Below are 14,222 nucleotides of genomic sequence, written 5' to 3'. Positions count from 1 at the left end.
AGGGCAGGGCGCCCCCCCGCCCCCCACCCGCAAAGGCGCTCCGAGGCGGCGGCCAGATACAAATGGCGGACGGAGCTGAAGCCGCGCCGCAGCTCGCGCCTGCCCATTCTTCCGGCGGCGGCGCGCGAGGCCGACGAGCGCTGCCCCCCTCAGACCGCCCCCCGCCACGCCCCCTGCTCGGCTCCCTGCGCACGCGGGGGGCTCCGATTGGTCCGGAGCGTGGCGGGCGCCGATTGGGCCACGTCCCTGCTCTCCCCCGCCGCCGCCAACGCGCGCCTGCGGCCGGGGCGTGCGTGGGGCAGACGCGGAAATCAGAATGGGGCTCGCGGGCCGGTCGCTACGGGGGCCGGGGCGGGGCGAGCGCGCTGCGCGCGGCCGGCGCTGACGCGGGCTCGGTGCAGGCGGCTGGGGCGGCCCCGCTCCGCGTCCCCGGGGCTCCCCTCGCCATGAGGCCGGGCCCCGTGTCTCGCCCGGGCCGGGCGTCCCTGTGGCTGGCGCTCTGCGCTGCCCTGTTGATGCTGCCGCCCGCCCTGGGCGCTGGCGAGCGGCGGCGCCTGGCGTGCTCCACCTGCCGGGGCATCGTGGACAGGTTCAACCAGGTGGGCTGCGGGGCCGCGGGGGGGCGGCGGCGGCCGGGCCGCGGGGCAGGGGGGCGGCAGGCGGGGTCTCGCCGGCAGCCCGAGGCGCGGCGGCAGCGGTGCAGGCCGCTCGGCGCCCGCCGCTCTGAGGGGCTGCCCGTCGGGCGCGGTGCGGGTCTGCGGCCCCCGGGGCTGCCCGGCGCTACGCCCCGCAGCTCGGAGCCCCGCGCCCGGACTCGGGGAGCGCTTCCGCCGGGTGCCCGGTCAGTGGCAGCAGCGCTTGGCCAGGCTGACGGGCGGCAGCGGCCCGCGCCCGGCTCCGGTAACGGCTGCAGCCGCTGGGCTGCGGAGCCGGTTGGGCTTTGCTGCCGGCGATGGCTCGGTGCCGGGGCTGGCTGTGCGGGCGGCGGCCCCCGGAGATTCCGCGTCCGCTGGCAGCGGCCCTGCGCCGTGGCAGTGGCAGCGAGGGGCGGCCTCGGCTTGTGGCCGGTGCTCTGACGTGCCTTGTGTGTGCGCTCGCTGCTGTAGGCTGCTGGTCCGCTTTACACGCAGCGGGTGGCTTTTGTAAGGTGTGACGGTTTCATAGGTACTGACTGTGACTTGGGGAAGTTGTGTCGATCGTGGTGAATTACCCAGTTGTGCGTTGAAGTTACAGCACGGTGAAATTTGGGCAAAGTGCTGTCAAAACAGAAGTAGAGGTGCTGTTCAACTGATGAACAAAGTTCCTGAGAACTTAAAGAAGGGTGTAAAGTTTTGTTCATGTATGGTTCCCGACATAAGTGGAGACTGTAACAAGGCCTTGTTTATGCATTATGAAAATACAGTCCTGTTATGCTATAACATATGCTTTCTCACTTCTCATGTTGTTACTAGCTGTTTCTTTCACTTAACAGTTTGATCAGTAGCTTCAGAGCTTTACCAAAGTTTCTGTGTGGCACTTTTCACAACTTTTGTATAAACCTTTACTATTGCCCTTAATTTTTGAGAAACAAACTCTGCAACTTACGCTCTTTTCGTACTTTTCATTTGTAGGGATTAGCAGATACAGCTAAAAAGAACTTTGGTGGTGGAAACACTGCTTGGGAAGAGAAGACACTGTCGAAGTACGAGTCCAGGTGAGCTATCTCGGTGCATCTCATTCAGCTATGTTTTATGTCCACTGCATTACTTGAGTGTACTGGTGTTTCTCTGGACTTAAATATTGAATGTTGCAGCTAAAGTTTCACATGTCCAAGCCTTAAATTCTTATTGCTTGAAAGGTAACATTACATTATAACGTAAAGATTACAGTAAAGACTGAAGCCTCCTTATTACTGCCTTTATTTGCCTTGTTTGTGAAAGCAACAAAAGTAAATACCAACATTGGTCGCAATAGGTTTTTTTCTGTTTACCTATTAAAACCCTAAAATTGGTATTTCAAAATAATGGTCAATAGTTAATCAATAGTCATAAAAGGTGTGGAGCATTGCAATAGTTGTTTTAGAATTAAAGCAGTATCTGCTCCCTAGAGTTGCCACTATTTCAGTGCCAAACAGAAAACTAGAAAAGATGCAGATTACAGTACTCTTGTATACATGTTTGATTACCGAGCAAAGTGATCTAATATCTTTCTTCCAAATTTCAAATTCACTTTTTAATATTAATTGGAGCATTGAGATGTAAGGGTGCGATTTCTAAACTTGGGTTAGTGAGCTTCATGGGCTTGTATCAAGTATTGACAATACGTGAAATGTATCGTTGAACTTAAGAGAAAAATACTGCACTCAAAATTAGCCAGAAAGCTAAAGATCTGTCAGTCTACAATCTGCAGACATAATAAATGCAAGCAAGCCAAAGTGGTTCTTGTGACATCCTTCTAATTTTTCTGCTTGAAGTGATGTTCATTAGTTCTTTATTCTGATACTTGCTTTGTTTTGGGATTAATTCAGAACACACAGTAAACTGATAAAGTATCTAGGTTTCTGGAAGTCTAGCATCTCTGTCATGTCTTGAGTGGTGTCAAATGTTTAAGTTAAACTTATGGTTTGCATTCTCCACTTGCAGCGAAATTCGTCTTGTAGAGATCATAGAGAACCTGTGCGACAGTAGTAACTTTGAATGTAATAACATGGTAGAAGAGCATGAAGAACATATAGAGAAATGGTGGTTCAAACTGTAAGTATCAAATCTTTTTGTGGAGATCTTTGTGTGGGTAAGTTATCGAAGAGGATGAACAATTAATGTTAAATCTTGTGCCTGATCAATAGCACTAGGGGTGATTCTGCATTGTCCTTCAGGAGTTGCCATTGAGTGCAGCTAGGTTCAGGCTGACTTCTAATAGCATGTGCTGCTGTATTGTGTACTTTTTTATTTTCAGTTCTGGAAGTGTTACACCAAAACATCCAGTCTTGCTTCTCCTATACTGTCTACTCAGTTACCACTGGGTTTTTTGAGGCAAATTAGTACTGGAAAGTTTGAGGTTTACTTTTTTTGTTTTCCTTTGTCATAAAACTGCAAGGGATTCTCAGGTTCTTGTGGGTTTTTTGTTTGTTTGGGTTTTTTTCTGAAACATTATTTTGTTCTCCTGGCAATCAAATAAATAGTTGCTTCTAATAAGTCTAGAACTCAAAACTCTTGAGGATGGTAGTGTAGCAGCTGACTTTTTTCTAAGCTAGCCTGTGATTTCTGTTACAGCTAAGCCTTTCATGTACTGTTATAAAATATAATTAGTGAAAGGATGGCATTGTAGAATTTAGATCTCTTAAGATCTTTTTTTTTTCCCAATTTCAAATCATGTTTCTTCTAAGTATTTTTTTTTAACTACTTTAGACTGTCAGCATTCCCAATCAGCTGGAATTCAATAGGGTAAACAGCCATTATTATAACATTTCATAACTGGATAGGGAATTTTGATAACTCACTTTGCTCTTAATGACTGCTTTATTGCTTTTTATATCCTTTTACCTAACTATACAGGATTGTATATACGTTATTCTGCTCCCTTCAATTGGCATGTTAGACTAGCATAGAATAGAATACTTCAGTTGGAAGCGATCATTTAGTCCAACTGCCTGATCATTTTAGGGCTGACCAAAAGTTAAAGCATGTTGTTAAGGGCATTGTCCAAGTGCCTTTTAAACACTGACAGGCTTGGGACATCGACCATGCCTAAGGAGGCTGTTCCACCGTCTGACCAGCCTCTCAGTAAAGAAATGCTTCCTAATGTCCAGTCTGAACCTCCCTTGGTACAGCTTTGAACTATTCCCATGTGTCCTATCACTGGATACCAGGGAGAAGGGATCAGGACCTGCTTCTCCACTCCTCGGGAAGCTACAAAGAGGAATGAGGTCGCCCCTCAGCCTCCTTTTCCAAACTAGACAAGCCCAAAGTCCTTAGCTGCTCTTCATAGGACATGCCTTCCAGAAAGGTGAGCTGTGCAACCCAGAGTCTTAAATTTGCAGAATGAGAAAGAAATGAGTCTTAAAGTAGAGAATTTAACAAAGTAGACTTCCTAAAATAAACAAAACCATTCATAAAATGTATTGGGTTTTTTGATAGTTTCTGTATTTAATAGATCTTTTGAGTGCAGTTGATTAACTTTGCCTTCTGTCCTTTAACCTGTGATACCTGAATGTCATTCTGTTTCTGTGGTAGTTTCCAAAGACATTTTCTTTGTCTGTGAATACCTTTTGATGCCTTTTCACAAGGCGTTACGTTACATGTGGTACTCGGTAAATTTACTTTTCAGGGCCTAAGCTTTGGAGTCAATATAGTCAGATGTAATAGTTTGGAAAGAGAAGCTGTATGTGCCTCGGGAATTGCTGAAGACTTCTGTTGGGCTACAGAGTATCTAAGCCTTTGACTTCAGCATCAGTGTGATACTGAGATCTGTCCATTGTTGTTTAGAACTGTAGTAGTCCTCATGCTTGCTTGCAAAATAATATCTAGCGAATTCATTGTTAATTGGGTGTGTGTGTGCTAGTGCTAGAGTAGCACATAACTAACTTCTTAATGTTAAAAAATAGCCTTCTAAAATAATACTTGAGTTATGCTAAAAAAAAGAGGAGAATTTAACAGGCAGCTGTCATCAGTTTGACAGTAATTTGAGCAAACATTAATATGGTTCCTGGGTTATCTTCTGCACAGTTGAGACAAAGATGCAGCAGTTATCTTTAAGAGAAAGGAGTAAACAAGACTGTAAACTATATATATAACCTTCCCTAAAAATTGGGTGTTAAAATACAAAAAGGTGTTGTGTACCTATCAAGACGAATTGATTTTATTGGTTGCTCTTATTTCACATCTTTCCTAAACATAATCTATAAAATTTGAGTAGAGTATGTTAATCATATTGTAGTAGTTTAAAAGGTAAATTCATCCCATATTGGAGGACGACTTCTAGAAAATGGTTCCTGAAATAAGATCATCTTCAGAATAGAAAATAAATAGAGAGATAGAAAAGATAGGTTTGTAATTTGTCATGTGTAATAGACTAATCTACTGGATTGTGTAGGTTCAGTTGCACTGGTTGGCTTTTAAAGAATCTTTGTTCTTTTTATTGATAAATTAATGTCTTTCACATACAGAAAGAAGAAGTATCCTGATTTGTTTAAGTGGTTTTGCATAGAAACAATAGAAGTTTGCTGTCCTGCTGGAACTTATGGACCAGATTGCCTCGGTAATTTTCCTTTTGAAAAATACAGTAGCAGATAACGTTCTTTTTGCCTGTTTCAGTCTTTCATAACATGGACAAATACATGAAGTATTGGTGTTTTGCATGAGATACCAGGTACTGTGTAGTATGTACCTGCCTGCTGCCTGATAGTTAGGTAGCTGCCTTGCGAGCATCCTGCCTGGAGAGTAGTTTTCTGGGCATGAAATACTCTACAAAGTTATCAAGGGTTATTTTCATGTGCAGAATCCATCTGATCTGATGCTCACATCCACATCTGACCCATGCTTGGAGCCTCTCTGTGACATCAAGTTTATTGTTCAGGTGGCCTTTCAGAAGCTATTTAGACAACAGTCCTTGACCAGTTTCAAGAGTAGAATGGCCAAAATGCTGTTGGGGATTAAATGAAGAAATTCACAGCTGAGGATTAGTTAAAAAAGCAATGGGAAAAATTGGATAAAAGCAGGTGGGAGGCAATTAGGTGAAACTAAGGTCTTTGCAAAAATAGTAAAGGAGGTATTTTGACCCCTGAAGTTTGTACAATTTATAAATCTCAAAACCCTTGCACCTTATTAGAGATTGGCTTTGGCCTCTTATATTGTTAAAAATTAAGTGCCAATTCCCGGTATTAATCTAAATGATTGCTAGTAGTTTTTTCCAACTGTAGTGTGAACATCCTCAGTAATCCAGAATAAATAAAGATACCAACTTTAGCCAGGAAGCTAGGAAAATAGATAAAATTCTAAGCTATGGTGTTTACACAAAATTAAATTTATAGCTAAACTTCCCTGGAGATTGTTTTGAGTTACTCTTATACTTGAATGCATTACTGAGCATTCCTTGTGGCAAACCCTTCAGTTGCTCTCAAAGGAAAAAAGATGTTGGAAATTACATCCTGGTTTTGTGTGACTGCTTGTTTGGTTTTGTTTTGTTTACATTTTACTGCCTCTGAAGAGGGAGGGACTTCGGGTGCTTGTGGCTGAGAATAGGAAGTAATTTCCTTTAACATCTGATTTTAAAGTATTTTTGATGCTTTTTAGCTTGTCGTGGTGGATCAGAAAGACCTTGCCATGGAAATGGCCACTGTGATGGTGATGGTACCAGAGGTGGAGATGGCTCATGTAGCTGTAACAAGGAGTACACTGGAGACTTTTGTTTGGACTGTTCTAATGGTTACTTCAGTTCCTTGAGAAACGAGACGCATTCTGTTTGTACAGGTAACAGTTTTTGACAGGTGCTTAGATCTTTGCCTTCCTTCTTCATTTTTTGTAAACAAAACTAGAAACAATTGAAACTGACAAATGTGAAAACAAAAAATAGTTACAGTTTTGTTACTCAGCTTTAACCAGAAATGACATGTCAGTTTGGTGAAATTCTAAGGTTTTGCTAAGTCATCTGTCCAGACTGCCTTCATGCACACCACTCCACCCCCCACACCCCAATACCCCCCTCCTTTAAACTGAGAAGCAGAATTCATCTATGTCATGAGGGAGGGAGAGCAAGCTTTGTCCCCACCCGTAGCCCCCAAGTATTATACAAAAATAATGAGCTAGAATCGCTGCATAGGGGACTACTTTGAAAGCTAGCTTTTCCTCATGTCTTAGATAAGCTTAACTGGGTGGAGTAAATGGGCATGGAAACAGCTGAATTGTACTATGGACTATGTAGATTTTTTGAAACGAGTCAGGTTCTAGGAGAAAACTTTTTAAGTTAGGCAGATTTGCTTCTGGTTTTAGATCTTGAATGAGATTCTGCAGCAACTAAATCCATGGGGTCTGATAAGATTGTTTTTCAACACAATCTGTGTTGGCTTTTTGGCTGTATGATTCTGTATGATTTATTTTATATTACAATCTATAACATGCATATATTATATTTGTGTGTTACTTATGCATGTACTTTTTATATAGATATGTATATATAAATATGCATATGCAACTGGATTTCTAGTATGTTTCCTTCTGAAATTCTTCAGATTAGTATTATTTCACACATTGCGCTTGTGGTTAGTGGCAGATGAAGTAGCCTGAGGATTTGCTAGGTGGGAGTGTGGAGTCTTGTGTAGTTCTAGTCGCTAGAGTTTCATGGCACTGTTTTAAGTGGTGCAGATGACTGTAATTGCCAGGTTTGGCTTTCTGGCTTTTTTATGGGAGGTGGGTGAGTTGGGATTGTTTTGGTTTTTTTGGTTGCTTTTAGGATAGAGTTGCGTTATTGGAAATGATACCTCCATCATGTCAAGATTTAATCTTGTTAGTGGGGAGGGTCAAGCTGCTAAAATAAGATAGCTTCCAGAAGATACTAAATAGGGTTTTCTTTGAGAATTTGTGTGCCCAAACTTGCCTTGGAATCTCTCAGCAAAACTCAGATTGTAGTTTTCTCTTACCTCAGCCTGCCACACTGCCTGTAAAACTTGTACTGGTTCAAGTAACAAGGACTGCCAGGACTGTAAAGAAGGCTGGATTAAAAATGAAGAAGCAGCTTGTGTGGGTGAGTAATGTTTGGCAGACTTCAAACAGGTTTTGTAGCAATGTTATCTAGTGAGACTAGATGACCTCACATTGACTTTTACTGTATTTTATGGAAGCGTTCTGTCAGTTTAGATTTTTATAGATCATAGTCTCTCTTTTCCTAACTTGTTTCATGTTGCAGGAAAGCAGTATTTCATCCCCACTGATTGCCTGGTGAATATAGTTGTCTTTATCAAACTGTTCACTGTGTTTCTTTTTAATTTAGTGGAGTACAGATAGCAGCAAAGAGGTTGTTCCTTTTAAAACACATTTTTTGTGTTGATTTGAATGCTAAACAGTGCTCTGCTCTTGATTTTTAACTACTTTATCAACTACTGGAGGATTTCTCTCAGCTTATCTACATATTTTGTAGTAATTGCACAATTATCTTCAGATTACTCTATGTTTATAAATGCTCGGCCCTGAAAGAGTTCAAATATTTCACTAAAAGTCAGGCCCACTAACTCTTCCTATTACTGGAGGGAAATGCCAGGAGACATTAAGCTCAGTACTTCCATTATTTTCTTACCTGTTTCTAACTTAGCATTTCTCTTGGTTTATGAGGTATATGTGAAACACGTAAGGAAAAACCCATTAATAAAAATAGTCCCAATGCAGGAATGCACTACGGGAAGAGTAACACATTCTGTCTGACGGGTTGAATGGGACCCATTAAAGACCCTTAACATGATGTCTGGGAACAGTATCTTAGAAGTTATGTGAACACTGCTTCTTAAAAGTGCTAATGAGAACTAGGACTTGAATTGCAGCTCCTGTGGTACTTGCTTAGGCAGCTGCTGAACACTTCTAAGAGCATTTTTAAGATGATCTAGTATTGTCTTCTATGCAGCTGTTTTTTTTCCAAATCATTGCAATTGACAAAGTATAAATTGCTTCAGTAATTAGTACGGATTATGTCTGCAGCAGCATGATGAAATAGATAGCAAGGAGACTGAAATAGCCTTTCTCTGTCTGACTTTTAGTTTTGAATACTGTTGTGCCTTTTCCTTGAAATGACAAGACTGGCATATTTTAACTTCCCAGGTAAAACTGGTTTTCAGCTTGACTGGTCCTAACCGTAACCTGGTGTTCTCTCCAATTTGCTTTGTGTTGAAAAGTAAACAGTGTATGTGTATACATTTGTGTAACTTCTTTAATACTTAAAAAAGATCCATAGTTTGGTAATACAGGAGTAGAGAAATCAACAGTATTCCATAAGAGGAGTCTGTCTGCTTGTTTGTTATGCTATTTGTATAAAAAGCATAAATGCATGCAAAACACTGACTTGAAAATGACAAGGATGGGCAGGTATTCTGGAAGTTTTATTTAATTTGAACTCTTGAGTTTCTGGTATGTCTGTTACTGTCATCACAAAATATCTTCTGAGGATCAGTTTTGATTTGTTAACGTAAGTTTAAGCTGAACAAAATGGTGTATGTTACCATGTTACTCATGTGTCTGACGTGTTGCATATCTGATTCTGAATTCAGTGTAACAATTACTCTCATTGCAGTCAGTTGAAGTTTATAGCTTCTGGGGACCAGTTCTTAAGAGATCTCAGAGCAAAGTTCTGAAGTATTAATCTGGCTATTTAATCGTGACTACTATTTTAAGTAACATCACTTTTTATCTTTCAGATTTAGATGAGTGTGCTACTTCTCCTTGCAAAGATCACCAGTACTGTTTGAACACAGATGGATCTTTCTCATGCAAAGGTTTCTTTTTAATCTGCTATTGCACTTTATCATCTAGAATCCTAATGTAATGCTAGAAAGGGCATGATACCAGACTTTTAGTATAGTGTGGTCCAGTCCTGACTGGGCATGGGGAGGATGAGGCTTTGGACCTATTTTATGAGGAAAGCAAGAGATTTCTGGTTATTTCTACTCTGCTCTTGTGACACCCCACCTGGAGCACTGTGCTCAGCTCTGGGACCCCCCCAGAATAACGAAGACATGGATTTGCTTCTATGGGACTGGAGGAGGACCACAAAGATGATTGGGGGCTGAAACATCTCTCCTACAAGGACAGGCTGAGAGAGCTGAGGTTGTTTAGCCTAGAGAAGAGAAGGCTTCAGGGACTATAGCAGCCTTCCAGTACCTAAAGGGGGCCTACAGGAGAGGTGGGGAGGGACTCTTTGTTGGAGTGTGTAGTGACAGTAGGACAAGGGGTAACTGTTTTAAGCTGAAAGAAGGTAGATTTAGATTAGATATTAGGAAGAAATTCTTTACTGTCAGGTGATACAGACATACTTTACAGGTGAGACACTGGAGCAGGTTGCCCAGAGCAGCTGTGGCTGCCCCATCCCTGGAAGTGTTCAGCCCAGGCTGGATGGGGCTTGGAGCAGCCTGGTCTAGTGGAAGGTGTCCTTGCCCATGGCAGGGCGGTTAAAACTAGGCAGTCTTTGTCCTTTCCCACCTAAACCATTCTGTGATTCCTTGTGTTGCTAAGATGACTGACTTTAAGGGTGGTACTTTAAGCAGCAGATACAAGAATTTTTATACTTAAATTTTTTTTATCTTTAGCGTGTGATGCCAGCTGTGTAGGTTGCACCGGGGAAGGTTCTGACAAGTGTAAGACCTGCGCATCTGGATACATGAAGGAAGATGAAAAGTGTACAGGTTGGTGGATTTGGCAGTACATGGTAGAACACCAGTTGGCTCACTTTTGGTTAGCCACGCTTGGGAGCTGTTAAGTACACGCATGTTTGTCTGCTCCAGTTTTCAAGCCTATCAAAATGAACCCAGTCATTTTGGTATTAGCAGCAATGACTTGCTTTATAACTTCCTTTATATTATTGAGCTAACAGGCATGACAGGGCTTAAAGGTGAAACACTCCTACAAAAGGAACAAAGTATTTTATAGCAGATTCAGGAAACAAATACACGAGTCTCTTGTCTGTTATCTACTACTTCATTAGAAGTGTGCATCTGTATTTATTTTGTAACAGAAAGGCAGGAGCATAATGTAGCTTCTGTTGCCTTCCTGTTAATTCATTAATGTCCGTTCAAACGATACTAATTCATAATGAATTTTTATGTGAAGTGATAGTAAAAAGAGTGAAATTAGAGTTTCTTTCTGGGGAAGATCAGAAGGTACGCACAATCTGAAGTAGCTGTTAACTCTGATGTAGTATTTATAAACTCCCTTCCCTTTACTTGTACTTTGATGGCATCAATAGAAAATGGCTGTGGGAACTCTTCAGTAGGTTAAGACAAGTGCCGTTGCTTAATTCATTTCTCCACATAGGGGCCTGCAAAACATAAAAAACCAGTAGTATCTGAATAAATTTGAAGCACAGTCTAAATCATGAAGAACCATAACAGATTATTTTAACAAAAGTTAAATCTGTTGAAGCAGTGTTCTGCTCCTCGGTGTTTGTTATATTTGAATATAATTTTGTTTATATGACTGAATACAAGTAAGTTTTATAACAAGATAACAGCAGTGGACTCTTTCTTTCCCTGTCCTGTCTCTAGATATAGATGAATGTAGCCTTCCTGAAAAGGTCTGTGTGAAAGAGAATCAAGACTGTGTTAATACTTCAGGTAGTTACAAGTGTGTATGTTCAGAAGGGTTTGAAGATAAGGACGGAACGTGTGTTCAAACTGTAAAAACAGGCAAGTGGCTTTTCAATGACAGATTTTTGAAAAACAGTCTGTATTGACAACTTGGAGCTGTATTTCTGTCAAAGGGTCTAGTTGCCTGTAAACTCTCCTGTATAATTTCTCATCTTTCTACAGCTGTGGTCTATGTCAAGTAGTTTGTGGTGTAGGCCACATTCTGACATGCATGCTTTCTTGCTTAAAGATAGTGGAATCTTTAAATGTCTGTCTTGTTCATGTATTGGTATTTTTTTACTTAGGGTTGTGTTTGCAAGTCACTGAAGTGTCTAGCTTCATTACATGAAGTGAACTAGCAGATTACTGCTATAACAAAAAGGACGTCTTCCTCCTCCCCACCTTTTTTTCCTTTATTGTTAATTGTAATGGGTCAAGAGTTTATCTGATTGCATGCCAGCTGCTTCAACTCACTGAAATCTCAGAAGATTAAGCAGAACTTTTTGCTGGATGAATGAGCTGAATTTATTTGTTTTGTGATCCCGTAAGTGGCAGAGCTGGTGTGAAGGTGAATATGGAGAAGACATCGATCTTTCAGTAGTAGGGATCCATTTTGCTTGACTTAATCTATATCTTCAGTCAAGAAATTCATGTGTAATTTGCTCTAGGATGTATGACACATTATGGGCAGAGTTATGTTCATTAGTGTTTCATTACTCTTGTCAAGGCTTTTTTTTTTGTAATTCCAAAGTGGAAGACAGGATTATTTTGCAGTAAAGGTTGTAGGAGAATACATGAGAGATGCTCAATTTCATACCTTTTATTTTCTTTCTACTTCTTAGTTTGTTTGGGTTTTTCTGTGTCCCCCCCAAGACTGCTTTTTCCATCTTGTACTAATAAGTTGTAAAGATCTGTGTAGCATTGCTACTCAAGGCCATTCAGTTCAGACCTTACACTTTCAGTACTCATTAGTAGTTCTTTAAAATCAGTTCCATGCTTTTCCTGTGCAGGTGCTCACACAGTTACTATGATTTTTTTAAATGTGGCCTGACATTTTATGATAATAACAGCAAAATGAGAAGTTGACAGATTGGCTTGGCTTTTTCCTTAGCTTAATGCTTTTGCTGATATAATAAAATTGCTCAGCTTTTTTAAAGGCACTTTTAACATCTGAACTGAGTAGTTTGCACTATAGAAAACAATTCTGAGTAATACTTGCTTTTTGTTTTTAAATACCAGAATTTCTTTTGATAGGTCATATGAAAAGGAGGAAGGTCATTGTGAATAGCTGAAAACAAAAGCTTAGAATAGAAACAGCTATGCTGCTTTTTTCTTCCACTAACAATGTCGTACCAGTTTATTTGAAATGTTTTGTTTGCATCTAGAAAAAAAGAAAAAAAAAAACCCACACAAAACCAATAAGCTTATAGACTAGGAGAATGGTTTCATTGCTTCTGTAGTCTTGATAAATATGTTGATTTGGGTTTCTGTTTAAAAATTTCCTAATGTCAAAAGTTATGTTGTATAATTAATAATACATTTGTGTTTTAATTATGATACTTAATTTCACAGGAGAGGAAGTACAGAGTGGAATAACTGAGCCATCACCTACTGGACATGATGACTTATGATCTGCATTCAGAATGAAAAGACATTCCTATCTAAAGTTCTAAATTATTGGACTAAGCCTCTGCTAGCTGACGTACTGTGGAAATGGTATTAAATATGCAGGTTGCCATTAAGATTTTGTTTTTTAAATGGTGATAAACTGCTCTTTAAGCTGCATTTCTTTATTCTCAAATGGCACTTTTTATATAATTCTTCAAGAACAATACTCTAGATGGGTTGGTACAAAATTTGAATTAACATAACACTGTACCCAGCAATTGCAAACAAATTGCAGGCCTCTCCTTCTAGTGCCTACTGAAAACTATCATCAGTTGGAAGGACTTAGTTGCACTTCATAAATCAAGAAAAATTTAGACTCAAGTTTGTTGTTTCTTGACGTGAGAAATATTTCTTTAACTGAAATACAGCTTTCAGAAACTGTCAAAGGGAATCTCTTTGGGGGGGAGGCACTGCTCCCTTAAATGAAATAGAATGCCTAATACTGCATTCAATAAAAGTTTATTTTGTTGGAATGTGCCTTAAAATTTTTTAAGGTGTTAGTACCTTGCTGTGTTGTGATGTCTGTTTTTCATTTAGGCAGTGGAAAAAAAAAAAGAAAAAAGAACCTTGTAAGCACTGTATCTCAATGTAGCACTGAATTCCAGCACTCAGTTGTACTGGAATGTATATGGGGAGGGGAAAATAAAAAAGAAGAGAGAAAAACACAACAAACACACACTTTCCTCTGAAGAAAGAATTATGTCAAACTTGTCTTCCTACCTTTGGAAACTCAAGTCTTTCTTGCAGATACTTGCATAAAGTACATGAATTATTTTATACAGTGATGAAAAGTAGGTTTGGCTAACACCTGTACTCAGTAGCTCCCAGATGTTAGGCGAGTACGCTAGGACTGAGGGATACACGACTAACTACAGTCTGCTGCTGCATGTAATAGCTTCCGGTCTTTTTCAGAGCAAGCATGCTATGATCAGTTTATTTTATCTCCTTTGCCATTTTGGAGGCAAAGATAATAAGCACAACATAGACACAACTTCCTACATGTGGTCCCTAAGCTTAAAAGGCAGGTAAAGAGCTAAAACTCTTATATTTTGCAGGCCCATCACAGCTGTAAATAAGCGAAGGACCCCCAGGTACAGTACTTAGAAGTCTGACGAAAGTGAGTGAGGTTTGGAATACGTTGCAGTGCTGAATATAGGGAACAGAAGGTGGGATTGCAGAATACAGCTAAGAGCAGCGTATTTTGGGCTTGGCTATGAAGAAATTAGAAACAGTATCCTGAGGTAAGGGGAAGTTTAAA

At 40.8% G+C, this 14,222-nt stretch overlaps 1 protein-coding gene across 2 annotated transcripts; it reads left to right on the top strand.

Annotated features, from left to right (window-relative positions):
* Positions 1-62: 62 nt before the first annotated feature.
* On the top strand, positions 63-13,437 carry CRELD2 (cysteine rich with EGF like domains 2). Of its 2 annotated transcripts, XM_040596320.1 has the most exons (10): positions 63-599; positions 1,611-1,693; positions 2,622-2,732; positions 5,144-5,235; positions 6,270-6,446; positions 7,618-7,716; positions 9,374-9,451; positions 10,262-10,357; positions 11,216-11,356; positions 12,869-13,437. In XM_040596320.1, the coding sequence occupies exons 1-10, from the start codon at positions 63-65 to the stop codon at positions 12,925-12,927; spliced, it is 1,473 nt and encodes a 490-aa protein (XP_040452254.1). In that variant the 3' UTR covers positions 12,928-13,437. The 2 variants fall into 2 exon arrangements, with proteins under 2 accessions (XP_040452254.1, XP_040452255.1); XM_040596321.1 differs by lacking the exon at positions 11,216-11,356.
* Positions 13,438-14,222: the final 785 nt, after the last annotated feature.

This window comes from Falco naumanni, chromosome 5 (genome assembly GCF_017639655.2).
Source record: "Falco naumanni isolate bFalNau1 chromosome 5, bFalNau1.pat, whole genome shotgun sequence".
NCBI classification, from domain to species: Eukaryota; Metazoa; Chordata; class Aves; order Falconiformes; family Falconidae; genus Falco; species Falco naumanni.
This window is presented reverse-complemented; position numbering and strand designations above follow the sequence as displayed.

Coding starts and splice junctions, on each gene's coding strand:
- CRELD2 (XM_040596320.1), top strand. CDS start 63: ATGGCGGACGGAGCTGAAGCCGCGCCGCAGCTCGCGCCTGCCCATTCT. Junction 600..1,610: donor TCGTGGACAGGTTCAACCAG/GTGGGCTGCGGG, acceptor TTTCATTTGTAG/GGATTAGCAGATACAGCTAA. Junction 11,357..12,868: donor TGTTCAAACTGTAAAAACAG/GCAAGTGGCTTT, acceptor TTAATTTCACAG/GAGAGGAAGTACAGAGTGGA.